Here is a 19,744-nt window from a genome sequence, read left to right as displayed (position 1 = left end):
CAACAAATAAGAAAGGATAGAATAGTGCAACGTTAGGAAGTATTCTGTAGACTGTATGTGAAGGAAATTGTCACCCAGAGCATGTAGTGCTTTCCTTCATTCATTGATTTATTAATTCTTGCTTGTGCAGAGATAGTGGGTTGTAGCACAAACAATAAACATCTGTTCTGTTAGGCAGAGAGATTAAATGAGGCAAAGTGTTTTTTCTATCGTTAATTCTAACACTTTTTTGAAGCAGCAAGTTCAATTGAAGCTTTGAAAATTTGAGCCGTATTCTCACGCAGCTGCTGCCATCTAGCGTTCAGAAGGGAGTTTGTTTTATAAAGCTGACGTCATGCCTCGGAGGATGACGGGAGTTGGAGTCGGGACGGAGTCAGAGTACTTCCTGCTCCTACGAGGACGTCCAGGAAAATTTCCGTTGATACTAAAAAGTTTTTCTTTCACCTCGGAAAAGAACACCACCTCGGAGAGCCAAAAGTTAATACATATACAGAGTAAGTGTGTATTTTTATAATTACACGAATGAGCTCACGAAGCGGTGAATATTTGGCTTATTTAACAAAGAAGCGGTGAAGTTTTGTCATCGGAACAATCGCTAATGCCACATAAGCTAGTCTTGACAGGGATGTTACACGGTACTTGTCTTTAATTTAATAATTTCAAGTGTTGTTATTAATAAATGTAACAATAAACACATGTTACCAAAGGCAGAAGTGTGATGACGTGTGTTTAACGTGTGGATAGGGAAGTTTAGCAGCTGTTTTAAGATACCTGCATCTGGCTGGTATCGATTTCCTCAACCGCTTACCAAAATAGAGCTCAAGTTATAACAATAGCAAGCACTATGTCAGGAAGTTTGATCAAGTAAATAGAAGTTATTACAAAAAAGTTCAATGGTGAAATCATGAATTGCTGAGATTTTTTTTCATCTTCATTTAAAATCTGAGCTTTATATGCTTGTTTGTCTTTCTGTTACATTGTGACTTTGTTGTTCCAATGTACTAGTCGGTTTTGTTTAGTCAAATGTACTTGTTTGAATTTACCACGCAGTAAAAAGTCTTTACCAGTAGAAATGTGTTTATGTTTATGGGTGTCATGTAGCCAAAAGTTGTTTAAAAAAAACAAAGAAATTAAAATCTATATTAAAATTGATGCAAGTGGATTAAATACTTCTGCTGCTGTTTAAGATGAACTCTTACACTGAATAGTGTCATTCTCTGCCCTAATATGTATATGGACGACAGCCTGAATAGGATCGTCCATATATATATTAGGGCAGAGAATGACTATTCAGCGTAAGAGTTCATCTAAAGGTAATTTCGACCTAATTGAGTTCCCATTTAGGAGTCACATGAACTAAACGATTTGGGTGTGACAATGCCTCAGTCTCCGAGGGAACATGTTATTGTACACGCATTGAATTTGAAAAAAACAGATAAGCTTTGAGAAAGTTTGTATTAGAATGACAATCCAAAAACATCCTTGGGCAATAAGAAGACATAATTTATGTTAAGACCAACCATTAAAGCATTTTGTACTTTGTTTACCTTCCATATTTATTAAAACTTTTGTTTGTGTCTTCCTCAGATGTCTGTGATGGAACGTGGGAATGTCCGGCCAGTGACCGCTGTGGCCTGGGCCTCCAACTCTGGCACTTGCCCCAAAGATTTCACCCTTGTAAGAACAGAGATAGATTATAGATATTTCATTTTACTTAACTCCAACCACAATGTTTGCAGGAGAATTACAATAAAATCTCTTGTCCTTGTTCTAGGGTCGCAATCACATAGAGACTAGTTAGCAACTGCTTGGTTACCTCCAGTCTCTTGGGAAAAATTTGCATCCCCTTATTGGGTGCAAGTAGTTTCTGGAAATTGATAAGCTCCAGCAATACATGCAATCCGTTGATTGCATTCAACAATTATTCGTGGTGAATCAGCTAGGATTACAAATCCGTTGCTGTCGATATACACAGAAATTCACTTGAACTACTTACGTTTAGAGTCCAGCCAGAATCTTTTTGATTTTAAACAGAAATTCCTCCTGAAATAGTGATGTGGTTGCTGCAGATGCTCACTGCCCTTGTTTTTCTATAGGAATATAACCAAAATACAAGCCAGTTGAGTTGAGTCCCCTGTTCTAAAGAGACACATTGCAGTTGTGCTGAGTTGCACAGACTTGACTCAGATTGATTGTTACAAATTAGATGGGATTTACTTCCAAACCTTTGCTAATCTGTCTGATTGCATTTAATCCCAGTCAGATCACAATTGTACTGAAACAGGTTGCCTCCACCAGGTGACCTGTGCAAAGGTGTTGCACACTCAACTTCTGGGTAACCAGACGGTCGCTGCAACAAAACAAGTCAGCGTGTTAGTGACTGTGACAACCACAAGCTTTTTGGTGACACATCCTATCTGGGGTGGCTGTAGTTTAGGAGACAGAGCAGGTCACCAACTAATCGGAAGGTGGTAGTTCGATCCTCATCTGCTTCAGTCCGCATGCCAAATATCCTTGGGCAAGATACTTATTCCAAGTTGCTCTCAGATGCATCCTTTAGAGTATGAATGTTAGATAGAAAGCACTTACATAGGAAAAGCATAGAAATAAGTGTGTGTGTGAATGGGTGAATGAGGCAAGTTGTATAAAGCGCTTTGAGTAGAAAGCACTATATAGGACCAAGTACATTTACCAAACCTTTTTGACCCAATGATAGCCAGCAACCTCTACAACAAGAGGGCTCTTTGTGCTCATTGAGTAGAAGAGTACTTGTATTTTTTCCTTGATAAATTAACTTGTATAGTAAGTAATAGCCTGGGAAGTGGGATTTTCAGAAAGTAAGCTTAAGCATCTTAATATATATACAGTGGTGCCTTGTTTATTGCGGGATAAACAGTTAAACAGTTAAACAAATGTGCAATGATTTTTTTTCTGTTGAATCCAAAATCCCAACTTTTAAACTGACTGACTCAAGCTGACTCAAATTTTCATGGTACTTGCTTATTTTGAAATAAATCAAATGTGTTTGTGATGCCACAGCTGTCTCACTGTATCTCCCTTTTTTCTGCAGATCAGCCTGACAGAAGATGGAGCATCAGCAAATTTTACACGCACCTTTGGGATGAAGTCTGGATATTACCTCTGTTATAGCAAGGTGACCAAAAAATGCGAACTTATACACGTATTACCTTTGTATTACCACAATACATCATTTATTTTTCTAAATTTTCCATAAATGCAGGACTCAGCAGGTGGTATGGTAGTGTCTGACATCCGGATTATTTCTGATAAGGACTCACTTCCTCATGGTTACTGCTTTATAGCCGAACATCTTGAGCCAAGTGAGCACACACACACATACTTATTTAGCAGAATGCATCATATTCATTCACTTCTGACCTACCGTGTGATTGTTTGTCCAGAGGCCACAGTTTCCAAGAAAAAACGTGTGTGCGTACGCATCGTCCCAGTGGGCAGTGTGGAAACAGCTGTGTTGGATATCAAGCTGACAGCCAAAAGCAAAATGATGTTGCAGCATTACACGTTTGTGGGGTACATTCAGATACATGGACTTTTGTCTTGGGCCTGTTTTATAAAAGCATTTTCATGAACTTTTATGAATATTATGTTGCATATAATTTGTCATTATATGCACTTTTTCTTCAGAGACATCCACGGCTATGTGCTGTGGTACAGAAAAGGTTACTTTTCTAAACCCACGCCTCAAGCCAAGCCCCGCAGTGTCAGCCTGGACATCCGCCAACTTTCCTTAGAGCAGCAGTCTCCTCCTCTACCCCTCAGACCTAGGTACAAAGCCTATGTATATTTAAAATGGAGATGTTATAATCAAAATGTCACATATGTCTCTTATTAGAAGTGTATATAGTTAAAAATTATAGCGATGTGACATTATTACAGCAAAGTGTATTATCTTGGAGGCGTTTTGCTCTTGTGGTCGACATCTTATTTGTTTATCTTATTTATTTCTGCAGCAACCCTCCTCCTCCTCAATTACCACCCAGCAGACTTAGTCACAGACGCCACACTCTTCAAACAAAGGATGAGTTAGACAAACCTGCTGATGGAAGCATCCATGGAATTACAGGTACCATGGGTCTCTCGTCACACAAAGGGCTTCTCATTTACACTTCTCACCGCATAGACCCACTCACCTAGGCATACTCTTATTCTCTGCAGCTCTAGATGGAGTTCCTTTCAGCCTCCACCCAAAATTTGAAACCCAGGCAAATGAGACGGTATGTTTCAAGTTTTCAGTATTCAAGGGATGGATTCCAATGCCAAATACCGCTGACTTTCCTTTGTCATCCCAATTCTCTTTGACTATTTTTGTCTTAGAACTCGGATTTGAATATTCCCATAAAATCTCTCCAAGACATTGAAAATGAGGTAAGTTCCCATCTGGTACTTTTTATTGGGTATATAAATTGAGAATATTGCCACATTGTTTTTTGATTATTTTTTCCCCCAGTATAACTACACTTTCTCCGTGGAGGAAAATGCTGCCAAGAGGATCAGACCATCAGTACAGATGGCAGGGATCCCGTCAACTCAGTGATGCTTACACTTTGTCAAAGTTACAAAATAAAATGTTCTGTTATTCTGTTCTCTCAAGAGGGCATTTGCCAATCATGCTACAAGTAAAGGATAATCATCCCTCCAGTTAGGTTTATATTTTCAGGCTTTAAAAGGTCAACTCTGGAGACCCCTATTTAAGTCTTGATCCAGATTTCCATTTTCAAGCGTTTAAAGTTTCTATCTGCCAAAGACAAGGCCTATTTTAGCAAGGTCCTAAATGTAAGTGCCTTTAAAAGTATAACGGCTCCTTTCTGGTTAAAGATGTTGTGAACATATGGCTTAAGAACATTCTTTTCTTTAACACGCTTAATTTCCAAATTTAGAAAACTGTGCCGACATACGAAGGTGCACCTTCGTTTGCTCTGTTGTGTGGTGTCCAATACAGTTTGCCGTTAGATATTTTTGAAGAATAGTACTGTAAGTGGCCTTAGTGAATACATTTTCCTACAAATGATGATTCATTAGATACACTAATATATCTCAATATAGACTATGGTGCATTTCTTATATGAAGAATACTATCATTTTTTTATTATTTCAAAAAAATGTGTACATAAATATAAATATGTTATTTAAAGGTGAATATAGTAAATTGGATCATTTTTGAAACACTTTCTCTGTATATTAGTTACTTAAAGATTTGTGGTAATAAGGAGAGCTCATCACTTTTTTTGTTTGTTTGTTTGTTTTTTTAAGACCAAATATTTCATCAGTGTATAATGTCGTTTTACTATCTCTTTAACATGTGCTACATGGGGAAAATAAAAACCTGAGAACAATAAAGCATGTGTGTTGGTTTAAATACTATAACTTACAAAAACAAAAAAACTGTCCAGAGGCACATGTGACCGGTTAAGCTTCAAGGCTTGTGAAAAGGCCTGCTGATATCGCGCTGTTCTAGATGACATACTATGGTTTCATTACAGCAGCAGTGAAGCTATTAGGAATTTATTATGTTGACTGTGTTGTGGTGGTTAGCAGTGTTACCTCACAGCAGGAAGTCTCCACCATCTGGCCGGTGCCTTTCTGTGTGGCGTTTGCATGTTCTCCCCGTCTGTGTGTGGGTTCTCTCCAGGTACTCTGGCTTCCTCCCACAATCCAAAGACATAATTAGTGGCGTTAGGTTAATTGATGGTAATAAATTTCCCTTAGGTGTGTGTGGATGGTTGTCTTTCTCTATGTGTTAGCTCTGCGATAGACTGGCAACCCGTCCAGTCCGCCTCTTACCCTATAACAGCTGTGATAGGCACCAGCTGATGAGAATGGATGAATGGTTATTTTCCACTTTTCATGTAAAGAAAACAAAGAACCAGATTTTCTGGTTGGGTGACTTTCCAGCTTAATACTGCCACCTGCTGTCCTAGTTTTTTATGCTGAGGAGCTTCCTTTTATCATAAATTATTATCAGTCTGCATATAAGGATTTTATTAAGCTGTAATGTTTCCTTTTACTTTTCACTTTGTGTCCTTTGTATTCAAGGTGACAAATTGAAAAATGTATTTCTTAGCTGTTAAGTGAAAATACTTCCTATTTGGGAGCCATTTAAAATATTTTTTTAAAAACAGATGCAAAGGGAAATATATATATATATATATATATATGCACATATGAGCTGCTCAGTCATGCCATGAAGCTCCTGGCATACAGTTTTTGTGCTGAAGTTAATGCCAGAGGCAGTTTGAAAGTTTGGTATTATTAAGTTAGCAGAGTGTTGGTAATTTTAATGCACTATGCACCCCAACATTCAGTGACTCTGTTCTTTAAGGTTACGTGATCTACCACTTCATGGCTAAGTTGCTGTGGTTCCTCAACACTTCCACTTTGCATTAATACCACATACAGCTCACTGTGGAATATATAGGAAGGAAGAAATGTTACACACTGGCTTGTTACAACAGTTACTGTAGTAAACTTGAATGCACTGAGTGCTCTAGAACCACCCATTGTTTCACAAATATTTGTAAAGGCAGACAGAAGGTGCTTGATTTTATACACTTGTGGCAATGGGACTGAAGAAATTAAGAGTTTTTTCTGCTGCTAAGCTTCCTACTCTGCTGCAAACATTTTTAGTAGATAATATTGATTTTAAAACTTTGGTTACGTATTATTTCACAGACAAATTGCATTATGGGGACAGATGATCCTCTGAAGTGATCCTTAAAGGGTGCAGGTGAAAGGAAAGGTTATAAGTATCCTGAACAGCAGCAATGAATGTAATATAATATGATTAGATGGACACTTTTCATAATGAACATTTTTACATTGAAAGCTACTTTCAACTGTTTCCTTGTTCATAAGCAGTTTCTACAGCAGGTAATTCTGAATATTTTATTTGGCAGATTTTTGGATGCCCTTGTAGACAAAAACTACACAATTACTACACAATACCACTGCACAAATAAACTACTTAAGTAGTAAATGTTATTACTTAAGTAAAAACATCTAATCATATGTTTTCCACTTTGTGAAATGATCATGAAACACAAAATTATGTTATACTCTTGTGCGGCACCTCTGTTTGTGTAATAAGTCTGTAATTGAGCTACACGTGAGCATTTCTCTGGATTTAGTATTGTGATGGTCATTATGGTCATTTAAATTGTAATCCTTAAATAAAGTTCAAACAGTTAAGCGGTAACACACATATATGAGTACATTTAAAAAAAAAGAATTGTCACCTTTAAAATGAAAGTAACAAACCGTTATTGTGATTTCACCCCCCAAATCCTCCAAAAACAGTTTGTACAGTGTTTGGTAGCTGAAACACAACAATCTGCATGATGCATGCGTATTTACTTATTAATGCTGCACACCTCAACACCACATGTGCATATGTAGGAGTGTTCATCTCTGTATTACTTCTTTGTTTTATTTCTGTCTCCAGTAGTTTTTTGTTGTTTTTTTTTAAACTTGTGTTGCTTTGGGTTTTTCTTTTGTTAAATTTTACGATGGTGACTGACTTTTTTTGTCCAACACATTTTCATGTTGGTCCTTTGTTAACTATGACAAAAAATGAAATGAACTGTAGGACGGTTTGTCCATAAGCTTGGTAATGCCATTTATTTACAATATTACTTCAACTTTTATCACAATCAAGATATCAGTATTGGATTTTTATGTGATACGGCTATTGGCAGTACCAACACTGGACAGTCAGTCGTTGCACTTGGAAAAACAAGACGCAAACCGCTGCAGTTTAAATTTACCTTTAACCCTGCTGATTCCCAGGTTATAGTTCGGCGTAGTTCAAATTATATAGTCGGTATTTTGCTTACTGCTCGTAGATTTGCAGCACTGCAGTCAGATTCTTGCTGGTCTGTTTGTTCTGCTTTCCGGAAAACGAGCTCTGATTCCAACCAGCTGTTTCCCGCCTCACATAGATCAGCTGCACACACACACACACACGCTCGTAGTAGGCGGAGGCAAGAAGCCACACACACACACACACACACTGGAGGTAGCCCCATCAGCTGGGGAAAGCAACACAGCTTGAATTGTTATTTTTCTAACGCTTTTCTTCAGTCAAACCGAATTGAAAGCGGCTTTTTAGATGTAAGCTATTGGCAGGTACAGTGGGAGTTCTACGAGGGAGAAACAAAAACCAACCGAACATCTATTTATTTTAATAAGGAGCGCAGGGGAGGGAGAAGAAAACAGCAAACACGGACTGAAGGTGGCTTTGAAAGCATGGAATATTTCATGATGCCGACAGAGAAGATACAGTCCTTACAACAGTTCAAGAAATCGGAGAAGGATGTTATTGGAGGTCTCTGCAGGTGCGCAAAAATGCTAACCATCGGTGTTGTTACCGAACTGCGTGAATAAATAACCTTTCGTGTAGCGCGTGTATGTGTGTGCGCTGCAGTCAGCCTTCATGTAGCATGCTGTTAGCTTCGCTGCCATTTCTTGGCAGCAGGAGCGTGGTTGTGGAAATTAGCAGCCAGTGCTTGTGCCAGTTGATGTTGTTAGAGACGAGGATATATGTAACATTTCACCCCCTTGTTTTTAAATACGCTGGCTGAATTGTTTGTAATAACTTATAATAAAGCATGTTTGTAACCGCCTGGCTCAGGAATATGTAAATCAGTGAGGTGAAATCGATACATTGCCGTCCAGAGCACGTGGTAGTTAACCCGCCGCTTTGCTGCTACACAACAAATCACGTTTGTAACGTCACCGTTGCCCAAAAAACTGGCCATATTAACTAAATCGCTAGTGTGTCTCATCTATGTGTAGCTATGATGAAGTATGTGGTGTAAAACCGTGTTCGGGGATAAAAAATGCGTGTTTAAATACTGATCCGCGGCGTAGTCGTCGTTGCGTCTTGTGCTAAAATTAGCTTAGCGTGGCTAACTAGTTAGCTCTCACTGCGCACTCCTTCCAGCCGTATGAAATACACACAGGCGTCTCATAACTCGTATTTCCCGAGTCGTTTAGCCGAAATACGTCGTTTGTTGTGTGGTGCGACAGTTATGAGTGTTTATCGGTTAATGTTGGATCGATAACTTAAGTTCTAGCTTCATGCTAAATGGGGAAAGCATTGTTCTCTATGACGCCAGGGGGGCCTGCGGCTTGTGGCGGAGTGGAGTCACGTTTCACGGCTGCTACCGTGCAGACGCGCCCCCCGGCGGCCGTGCCGCAGGCCCGCAGCTCCCGGCAGCGTCAGCAGACAACAGCTGGTTTTATGTCTGAGCTACAAACCCCGGCGCGTTCAAGTCTGTAGGAGAAATGCGGTGTTTCTTCCCGAGTCGACGTAAACACCCCTATAATTTGTGTCAAACGTTAATATGATCTTTTTGTTTAGATAATTATTTTTTGCCTTTGATATTCACAGTTTTGGTTGTTAATCTGTTATTCTTTAGTCAATCGTTCACTTTTTTGTAGCCAAAGAAAAACCTTTGTGTGCTTAAACATTGGTCTAGATATGGTACAGAATTTCCGCGAATAGTTTTTCCTAACACCAAGGAAAGATATGGCAGGCAAAAAGACAGTTTTTATCTAAAAAAAAATAATAATAATGTTTTAGGGTATTTACCTTACCAAAGATGTCTTCCTCGTGTCTAAATTTATAAAAGGGAAAGTAAATAATGCATAATTTGCATATTTCACTCTAGAACTAGACCCTCAGATTTATACATATTTAAAATATTGTATTAGATCCTAAGTAATAGAGAAAGATTACTGATTATATGTTAATATCACAGTTAATGTTCACTAAATGTTGTTAAGTTGCAAGCTTTACAATTTGATTGGCACATGCCTGCCTACTCTTTCATTTTTTGTAGGACAGACATGTTTACAACTATGTTGAGCCGTGTGTTCGGTCTGACCTTTAGGCCTAGTAAAACATCACAGATCTGGTTCTTCAGGTTTGCTGCGGAAGTCTGGCTTGAATGGTTCACTTATTTTTCCCTCTGAGTAAATATGTCAGAAGGTTTTGTTACCATGATATTCATACTCATGCTCTACAAGTGCTTTAAGGGGCAACGAGTTCATCGCAGGGAAACTCGAAGAGTTTTCCTTGAGACAAATGCCCTGTAAAGTTCCAGGTAAAAGGTTTCAGATTGCAGCTAGTTACAGACTTTATTGTCCCAGTGTGTCATTTTAACCCAGAATACAGATTTGCTCAAATCTAATGCTAACTTTAATTATGTTTGAAAGGGGAACTTACGCTTTCTTGGTGACTTCACGACACAGTCATGATCATCTTCTTCATTTTACCTCTCTCCTTCAGCCTGGCCAACATCCCCCTCAGTCCAGAGACTGCTCAGGACCAAGAGAGGCGAATTCGCAGGGAAATCGCTAATAGCAACGAGCGCCGGCGTATGCAGAGCATCAACGCAGGATTCCAGTCCCTGAAAACACTCCTGCCGCACACCGACGGGGAGAAACTCAGCAAGGTGCTCCAAACGTGCACACATTGACACACGTGCGCATGCACAGTGTTGTTCAATTAACCAAATGTTGGCACAGCAAGATTGCAAAGTGACTCAGCACAAATGCGCAAAGAAGGGAATAAAGTTAATTTGTGCCTGTTTTTGCACTTGCACTAATGTCACATCTGCTCTAGAGTTCAGCTTTTGTTTTTTTTCCCCACTTTCAGGCGGCCATCCTGCAGCAGACAGCAGACTATATCTTCACCTTGGAGCAGGAAAAGACGCAGCTTCTGGCACAGAACAATCAGCTCAAGCGCTTCATCCAGGTAACAGCATGTCTCCCTGTTTTTCTTTTTTTTTTTTTACATAAAATGTTCTTAAGTATAAAATCGGGTTGAATTAATGTCAGTGTCACACAGATGAGATACTGATCTGTTATACAGAATATATATTATCTTACATGAGTACTAATGGTTTGTTTTAGGGCCAAAACAATCCTTATGGTTTTGTCTTCAGCTCAGGTTCTTCCCCAGGAGGAGACTTGAATGTAGTATGCTGTTGAATGTAGAATTGCTCCAGATCACTGACATGTACAACAGAATTTAGAGAATATATAAGACTTTTTTTTTTTTTCAGTATACCTTCAGTAAAAAACATGCATTGTTTTTCTGTTAAGGAGGAGCTCTGATAGTGTGTGAGCTCTGTGAGACCATAAATCCATATTGGCCTGATTAAAATAATAGTTGTTTATTCAACAATGGCAAAATTGTGTGTTCACAAGAGCAGATACTGTTTTTACCCCTCAGACGTAAAAGGCTGATGGGGAATTGTCCTCCTGCCGGGCAGCATGGACACATAAGTCTGGTGAATGCCATAACTTGAGAACAAGGAAATGTAGAATTTTGAAAATGATACTATAGGTGTAATTATTACGAGGCTGAGGGGTAGCACTGGCGGTCTCACACACACACACACTGGGAATCTTTACAATATTGACATACAGCAAATGAATGATCTAGCTTTGCTTTAACTTGTTAATGGAAGTAGGCTGACAGCTATGTTAAATCTCAATATTTGATGGTTCAATATTTTATTGTACCCTCCACACACAGTCAAATTTTTCACCCATCAAAAACAGCTACGTTAAGGGAAAAACGAGTGTCTCTGCAAGTGCAGTCACATTATGTTGTAATTTAAAGATTAGCCCAGTGGTCGGAAATCTCTTCCCATTGTTTGATGGATCAGTGGATTTAACTCACACAACCAGTTTGGTTGTAGTTGCTCGTGCACATCCAGTCGCGTCGGTTGCAAACGTGATTGTGTAGAGATGCAACATTAAACTATAGTGAGGCAGAATCAGGTCATTTGGATTCTGATTAGAGATATTAATTTAATGCATGAAAGGGGAAATGAGCTAAATGTTGCTTTGACTGGAGAGCTATTGTCCATCACTTTGACCATCATTGATTGCACAACACAGACTGGTCATTTTCTTCAAAGGTATTAGACAGTAGTGTAAGCAGACAGTGTATTAGATATAGTGTTAGATATAGAGATGGGAGGCAGTCTTAATTGAGTCCCTCCACCAATTTCAGTTACTCGAGTCACTATTTGATGACTCCTGAAGTGAAGATTGGCAAATAAAGCGGGTGGAAAAAGTTAACCTACTTGAAAACGCTCAGTGAGAGGAAGCTAACCTGAGAGCTAATAAATAAAACCAAAACATTTCATTTTAAAAATACAGATGCACACTGACAACAAAGAAATTCTGCTTTTTGAGTGTTGCAGAATCACTTCAATTATTGTGAGCAGCAGATTACACCAATACCGAGTTGGTCTGTGATTCTTACTTATAGTCAGTTAAGTTTTTCCATCTTACACGTTTGTCATTACAGACAAATTGTAACTTCCTGTTTAATAGAGGTGGGAATCACCATACAACTCACGATACGATATTATCACAATACTTAACGCATGATACGATATTATTGCAATTTTTTAAAAATATTTAGCGATATTCAAATTCTGTACATAAAGGTAAACTTTATCAATATTCATTTTATCTAATATCAAAGTCTCACACTCAGTCTTTCTCTCATTTCAGTTTTATTGTTGACAAACTGAACGGTTTGTATTGCAGTCTAGTCCAACTTAACTGAATGCAACCATCTGCTACAATTATAGCTATTCTGAACTATGCAATTTATGAAAACTATGCAGCCCCTTCAGCAACTGAAGAATTTGAAAGTAAATTAAAACAAAATATAATTTTACATTAAATAAAAAAGTTTTAAACTTAATTAAAATAAAACATGTTTATTGCTGCCAAAAAAACAGTTAAACACATTTGGACAGTGAAGGAATGTCAGGATTCTCGCTCAGAAAAAGGAGCTGATCAACATGCTCTGAAGTCAGAGCATGTTCCAGTCCACGAAAAAATTGTTTGTAACAAAATATCGATTTCTGCTGTCCCTGTATCGATACATTATTAGCAAACAAAATATCACGATACTACACAGTATCGATTTTTTTCCCCACCCCTACTGTTTAGCTTCATGGAGTTACAGTTGTAGCCAAACTTAGCTTGAATTAGTTTTTTGCACATTTAAATGTATGTTTACTGAAGTCATTTTTTACCTTCCCGTTGGTTCACACTGCCTCTTTGTTCAGGTCAGCATAAGCACCATGTGTTGTTTTAAATGGAGAAGAAAATTACACCAATCGTGTTGTTTCACATTTAACCGAATGTGGTTTCCATGTCGTTACAGGAGTTAAGTGGCTCATCGCCTAAAAGGAGGCGAGCAGAGGAGAAGGATGAAGGGATTGGGTCTCCAGACATGTTGGAGGAGGAGAAGGTTGAAGAGCTGAGGAGGGAGATGTTAGAGCTGCGGCAGCAACTGGACAAGGAGCGCTCGGCTCGCATGCAGCTGGAGGATCAGGTGAGGTTAAAGCAGGGGGTTGGAAGTGAAGTTGGAAAAGAAATATCTTTTTCCTTCCGTGTTATTATGTGTATTTAAAACACATTTCACTTTCTTGCTGTCATTACAAATAAGAGAGAACGTTTGATTCAAAAGAAAAGGTACAAAAATAGGACTGTTGATTTACCCAGGTTATACAAATAAGTTAGTTTACACCTTCAGGCTACAAAATAGTCTCAACTACTGGTCATGATATCGTATTAGAAAATCTTCAGCTTGAGGGGCTGACAGATTTTCCGGTACTCGAGCCGGTTCCTCATAAGCTCGCATCCTGGATCGACCTGAAGAGCAGGTTGAGACAAAGGAGGTGGGACAGGTGCAGAAGACAAACAAGACTTTAATTACGTTGTTTAAGTGGAAGGTAAACATCAGAGGAATGCATGGCAGTTATGTGTCTTAGACACTTTTTTCTTTTTCAGACAGTCATTATGTTTCCAGTGGAAACACTGTCTTGATATTACAGTGTTAAAATGAAGTTTCCCATTAGAGTATTTATTTGACAAGAATGCTGGGATATATTTTCTGTTGCTCTTAAAATTGGCAGTCTATCTTTGGTTGATGTAATTGCGTGCATTGTGTAGGTGCGCTCTCTGGACACTCAGCTGCACCCAGAGCGTCTGAAGGTGATCACCCAGCAGGTGGAAGAGGAGCATGCACTCATCCAGAGCCAGACCCTGCTACGGCTACACCAGATCCACGCTGTGGACAGACAGACACACAGTCCACAGGTTAGAAACAAACATGCTCAAAACCTAATGTGTACCTGTGCTACTGTTTCTGAACTGGAAGAGGCGGTAGATTGCTCCAACAGCCTCTGAAGTGGCCAATATTGTATGGAGCTCAGCTGTGATGTGGGCATATGTATTTATGGAATGGAAAACACACTTTGATGTCTGTTTTATAAATATTTTGTGTGTTCCTCTAGGTGTTGGCTTCTCCCCCTGCCCCCACCCACCACCCCACGGTGATAGTCCCAGCTCCAACACTAAGCCAGCACCCCCACCATCACGTCACAGTGGTCACCATGAGCCCATCAGCCCACACCAGCACGGTGTCCACCTCTAGACAGAACCTGGACACCATTGTGCAGGTTTGAACTTTTTCACTTTAGAGGATCCTTGCTGATTAGGCATTGACATTGCATTACTTTACATTACATTTTCACACTGTAGTATTTACTAGGCAGGTTTTGGGTGTCTGACACGTTCAATGTGTGTTCAGCGGCCCTGAAAAACATCTGTGTGGTGCTCGATGTTATTTGAGTAGACTCCAAGGCAACCGAAACAAGCATTTTCCTCGTGTTTTATAGCACTTCCTTCTAATGGCTCAAATAATGTTTCTGCAGTGGTCCTACAGGCAGGTTTGAAGACCTATGTCTACATATTATAGTTTACTGTCACCAGGGGGCAGTGTCACAAACAACTGGTCTGCAGTAGGGATGGGTGCCGAAACACCAAGTATTACTGACCCTGAGGCAAAACTATTAAAGACTGGTGTGTCAGTAAAATCTGACGTTATTGTTATTTTACATTTTATCTGACCACCATCATTACTAATTGAGACATTAATCTGTCATGCATTTTGGCATTTCCTGTCCAGAAGAGAATTCTCTGCCTCTGAGCTTAGATGTGAAGGGTGGTGTAGCATGTGTGAGGCAGAACTCAGCAGCGTGATTGCACTTCACTCAGTCCATGCTGACAGCAATTGTTGCCCTGAAAAGGAAAAAACATGAAAACACTAAACAAAAGTGCGTCACATTCAGACAAAGAAAAGCAAAGTTTTCTCCTTTTTAGCTCATAGTTCATCTTCCGCTGTCAAGTTATGCAAGACTAGCACCCTGAAACATGCACACAATTGTCTAAGTTATCAGTTAACTTATCTAAAACATGAAAGTGGTTTAATGATTAAATGATCAAAGTAATTAGTAACAAGCTGATTGTTATGCATTCAGTCCAAGGTTGTCAAAACATCCTCTGAGCCATTACTTTCAATTCCTAATCCCAAATCCTCAAATTCAGTTTCAGATCACTCAGTGATTTGGAGGCTGCACTCAAACTAATGTCACTGCACAATAACTTGTCTTAAAAAGCCTGCAACATCTGTTCAGTGCAGAGGTTTGAAATTTTTAAAATATTGGATACAGTGTACATGGACTTAATTTACAGTGTATTGTTTATCCATCCATCCATCTTTTTCCGCTTTATCCGGGGCCGGGTCGCGGGGGTAGCAGCCTAAGCAGAGAAGCCCAGACCTCCCTCTCCCCAGCCACCTCCTCCAGCTTATCCGGGGGAACACCAAGGCATTCCCAGGCCAGCCGAGAGATATAATCTCTCCAGCGTGTCCTGGGTCTGCCCCGGGGCCTCCTCCCGGTGGGACATGCCCGGAACACTGCGCCCAGGAGGCGCCCAGGGGGCATCCTTGTCAGATGCTCAAACCACCTCAGCTGGCTCCTTTCAATGTGGAGGAGCAGCAGCTCTACTCTGAGCCCCTCCCAGATGGCTGAACTTCTCACCCTACCTCTAAGGGAGAGGCCAGCCACCCTTCGGAGGAAGCTCATTTCCGCCGCTTGTATCCGCAATCTCGTTCTTTCGGTCACTACCCACAGCTCGTGGCCATAGGTGAGGGTAGGGACGTAGATCAACCGGTAAATTGAGAGCTTCGCTTTTACACTCAGCTCTCTCTTCACCACGACGGACCGGTACACCAATCCGTCTGTTGATCTCTGGCTCCCTTCTTGTGTTTAGTTATTATTAATTCATTATATTTTATCTTTATATTTTGATGGTTCTAGACAGATGATAAATGACAAAATCATATATGATCTATGTTAGTTATGTTAAAGTACCGGTTCAATAGCATTACCACTAAGAGTAGTAATGCTGTTACAGTGGTGTCAGTCCTTAGTCTGTGGGCTGCTTTTGCTTGTTCTTGGTCCTTGCCAGCTGCAGCAGAGAACATACAAAGAGCTTAAGTGAAACAGACTGTTTAAAAACAATGAAAAGTGTCCGCCGCGGTCACCATCTGTGCTTCTCATGCTCCATTTTATCATCTTCTGACATCCTGTTTGGAAGGAACTTGGCCATCGCTCCATTCCTTGTTCCAGCCCACTTCTCAACCAGTCAGCATACACATACTATCATGCTTGTCGAGCTACATGCTGTTGCGTCATTGGAGGACTGCATGCAACCACATTTGTGCTGGTTGCATACCCCTCTGCAAAGTCAAAAACCTACAAAAATAAACACACGTGTTACCATAAAACAAGCATTAGCCTGATTGCCAATGTTGGGTTAAGTGAAGCCAGATAATAGAAAGAGAGTCTGGGTTTGCTGAACTTGATTCATAGTGCACGACCCAGGTGCTTTTCTGCATGTTAAAACAAAAGGTTCAAGCAGACTAATTAGCCTGATCTTCATGGGTCTTTACTGCAATGGAGAGGAAAAAATAACTTCTGTGTACTTTGTATGGAAACTTTTGATTGTTCGTCTGTTTATTGGCTCATATTTAAAGTATACTTTCTTACCTTCCCAGGCCATCCAGCATATCGAACGCACTCAGGAGAGGAGAGCCAGCGCTGAGGAGGAGCAGAGAAGAGCTGTCATTGTAAGCCCCGCCCACATCGCCATGGACACCGCCTGCTCTGACACAGACACTGACACAGAGGGGGAGGACAGTTCAATGAATTGATCCATCCCATGAACTCTCTCTCTCTCTTTTACTCTCCCTCACACACACACACACACACACACACACACACACACACACACACACACACACACACACACACACACACACACACACACACACACATAAATACCTTTTCACTGTAAGATTCCCTCCAGGAGGTTGACTGCTTTTTGACAGAAAAAAAAAAGGAAAAAAAAAAGTCGTCTTTGGCATTATCCAAACTCCTAAAATCCAATGGTTAAGCTCTGTGTCAGTCTTGTACTGTAAAATCTCTCAATATTGAAAACATAGGATGGTCAGCGTGCAGAAGGAGACACTGTGGGATCTCTCGAGGCTGTCTTTCAATGGCAGAGCCGGTCTGTGACTATTATGAAACTTGAGGGTCTTCTAGTGTAAAAAAGCTATCAGCATCAGTCCGCCCTTCATTTTGTGTTTACGCGTCGCAGTAATCCATCGTCACTGGCACACCGGCAGTATTACTTGTGCTTCAAACTGATGGGAGTCAGTGTAACAGAGAGCTGAATGTATGATCGCAATAACCGAGCAGCTCTCAATTCTGAAACTCAAACTACAGCTGAAGCAGTTTTGAAATGCCAGAATTTGGAATGAAATTCACCTAATTACAAGTTTAATTTGAGGATACTCGCTTAAAGAAATTGTCTGATTTTACTTGAAAGAAAAAATGCTTTTGATGTCTAAATAAGCCCTTAAAATAAGCTCTTGATCAATTTACTTTGGTCGTCTTTTTGGTTATGTTTTTGTTAACTTTATGTCAGCGTTACTGAATACGGAAGGTGAACAATTTCTTAAATTGAATTTATCAAATTGGATGTTTATCAGGTTTTTACAGGGAACCGGGGTCCCTGAGGGGATTTTTTTTTTTAAATTTTATTTTATTTTTTTTAAACAAATTCTGATTTCAGTTTTGAACCAGCCGCCGTCAAATGTTGGTTTATCGCTCGAAAATATTAACCAACGTTCATGTCTGGTGTTAATTTATGATCGCTCCCAGACAATTTGACTGAATCAGATTTTTTTTTCTTCTTTTTTAATTGTAAATGAAAATATGTGAAGTTTAGCTGATGCGATTTGGATGATTCATATGCTTGCACTGCATGCAGGCTTCTGGTGTTCCTCCAAAGACTATCTAAGTCTCTTTTAGTCCTGGTTTATTAATTTCAGTGACTATGCACTAACGTTTTTTGGTATTTATGCAATTCCATCTTCATTACATTTGTTGGTGTCATTTCTACATGAGGTGAAGATCTCTATGCACCGTCAATAGGTGTTCACGCGCCTACAGTATATGTATGAAACTTGATGAGCTCGTGTCAAAGAATGTAGTCTCTACTTGCAAGGTGCTCTTTTGATAACCCTGGTGCTCTGCTGATGAGCAGTGAGCTGAGGCCAAAACCCTTCATGTAACCGTTAATCACATTTCCTATAGATCCAGTTTTGTTTTTGTTTGTCATTTACACACTTTGAACATGCTCAGAGTGTAGAGCAGGGATGGGTTTTCAGGGTTGCTCACACGCAGAAATAACTGGGAAGAAAACTCTTAATCACGGCAGTTCATGATGAGCAGCTTTAGGTGGGGAAAACTGAGCAAATAAATCAGATCATTGTCAGTTTTCAGGGCATCAACATTGGCTACAAAAAGGGCAAAAACACTGTTTGGTAAAATTGATACAACACCCAGCTACAATCCCTCCATTTGTCTGCCTCAAAAAAGCACCAAGTCTGTCCACCTCATGTTACTTTGTTCATATTTCTTGGGAATTTGACTGGAAACCCCTGCTACAAGCCTCTGTCCTGTCATACTCAATTTGATACGCTGACTTGATGCTGTAAACATTCCCTTTTCTTGGATTTGTATCTGTCTTTTGATCTCTTGTATGTTCTGTTGCCAACCGAATGCATATTACTAATCGGCATTTTCTCTCGTCTGAAGTAATCTTTTGTTATGACATTTTGTTTATTTCTTGCGGGGTCTGTTTTTTGTTTGGTTTTTTTGGGGGTTTTTTTCATGAACACATGACTGATGCGTTCAGTGACACTGTCTTGTGTAGGATGTGTGGACACTAGTCACTCCCAGGCATCAGGTTAGACTAGACTAGCATTTTCATGCCAAACGTGGGGTATTTTTCATATTTTGTTTGTGAAACTTTGTTAAAGGGTTTGGTGTTGCTCTGACATATGACAACAGCCTGATTTTAATCTGGGCTGTTGTTGGTCAGAGAAACTCTTACACCCAAATGTTTCTGTACATTGTGTTGCAGCACTGCTGTCTTTTGGTGGAATTTGACATATTTGATATGAAGCACTTGCTGTTCTTTAATGCCTGAATCAGCTTTCAGGAAGGGTTGTTTTGTTTTGTTTTGTTTTTCTCCCCATACGCTCTTTGCTGTGACGCAGTTTAAAATCTTTAATTTGTTTTGCTTTTCATTTTTTAAGTGACAAGCCTTTTATATTGTGATTTTAAGTTTTGTTTTTTGTTCTGCATCAGTCCAGGTCGATGAGAAGCTGTTATATTTTGTTTATAAAAAAAGAAAAACCTTGGGTAAACAGGCCTTTGTAAAGACGAAAAAATAAAAATTTGTACTTTTT

At 39.7% G+C, this 19,744-nt stretch overlaps 2 protein-coding genes across 2 annotated transcripts; both read left to right on the top strand.

Moving 5' to 3' along the window:
* Positions 1 to 368: 368 nt before the first annotated feature.
* On the top strand, positions 369 to 5,379 carry mvb12a (multivesicular body subunit 12A). The gene is made up of 10 exons (XM_087841927.1): positions 369 to 494; positions 1,588 to 1,677; positions 3,071 to 3,154; positions 3,242 to 3,341; positions 3,423 to 3,552; positions 3,667 to 3,807; positions 3,993 to 4,105; positions 4,198 to 4,256; positions 4,357 to 4,407; positions 4,490 to 5,379. Exons 2-10 carry the CDS (start codon positions 1,588 to 1,590, stop codon positions 4,574 to 4,576), a joined length of 855 nt encoding a protein of 284 aa, XP_087698053.1. The 5' UTR covers positions 369 to 494; the 3' UTR covers positions 4,577 to 5,379.
* Positions 5,380 to 8,012: 2,633 nt separating this feature from the next.
* Positions 8,013 to 19,744, top strand: LOC102795968 (transcription factor AP-4-like). The gene is made up of 7 exons (XM_087841926.1): positions 8,013 to 8,372; positions 10,331 to 10,496; positions 10,700 to 10,798; positions 13,241 to 13,411; positions 14,032 to 14,178; positions 14,376 to 14,540; positions 16,982 to 19,744. The coding sequence occupies exons 1-7, from the start codon at positions 8,284 to 8,286 to the stop codon at positions 17,135 to 17,137; spliced, it is 993 nt and encodes a 330-aa protein (XP_087698052.1). The 5' UTR covers positions 8,013 to 8,283; the 3' UTR covers positions 17,138 to 19,744.

Source organism: Neolamprologus brichardi, chromosome 6 (genome assembly GCF_056152115.1).
Source record: "Neolamprologus brichardi isolate AB-2024 chromosome 6, ASM5615211v1, whole genome shotgun sequence".
Lineage (NCBI taxonomy): Eukaryota > Metazoa > Chordata > Actinopteri > Cichliformes > Cichlidae > Neolamprologus > Neolamprologus brichardi.
This window is presented reverse-complemented; position numbering and strand designations above follow the sequence as displayed.

Excerpts from the sequence above, each read along its gene's own strand:
- mvb12a (XM_087841927.1), top strand. The coding sequence starts at position 1,588 with ATGTCTGTGATGGAACGTGGGAATGTCCGGCCAGTGACCGCTGTGGCC. Across the intron at positions 1,678-3,070 it reads GCCCCAAAGATTTCACCCTT|ATCAGCCTGACAGAAGATGG; the intron begins GTAAGAACAGAG and ends TTTTTTCTGCAG. Across the intron at positions 3,808-3,992 it reads CCTCTACCCCTCAGACCTAG|CAACCCTCCTCCTCCTCAAT; the intron begins GTACAAAGCCTA and ends TTATTTCTGCAG.
- LOC102795968 (XM_087841926.1), top strand. The coding sequence starts at position 8,284 with ATGGAATATTTCATGATGCCGACAGAGAAGATACAGTCCTTACAACAG. Across the intron at positions 10,497-10,699 it reads ACGGGGAGAAACTCAGCAAG|GCGGCCATCCTGCAGCAGAC; the intron begins GTGCTCCAAACG and ends CCCCACTTTCAG. Across the intron at positions 14,541-16,981 it reads ACCTGGACACCATTGTGCAG|GCCATCCAGCATATCGAACG; the intron begins GTTTGAACTTTT and ends TTACCTTCCCAG.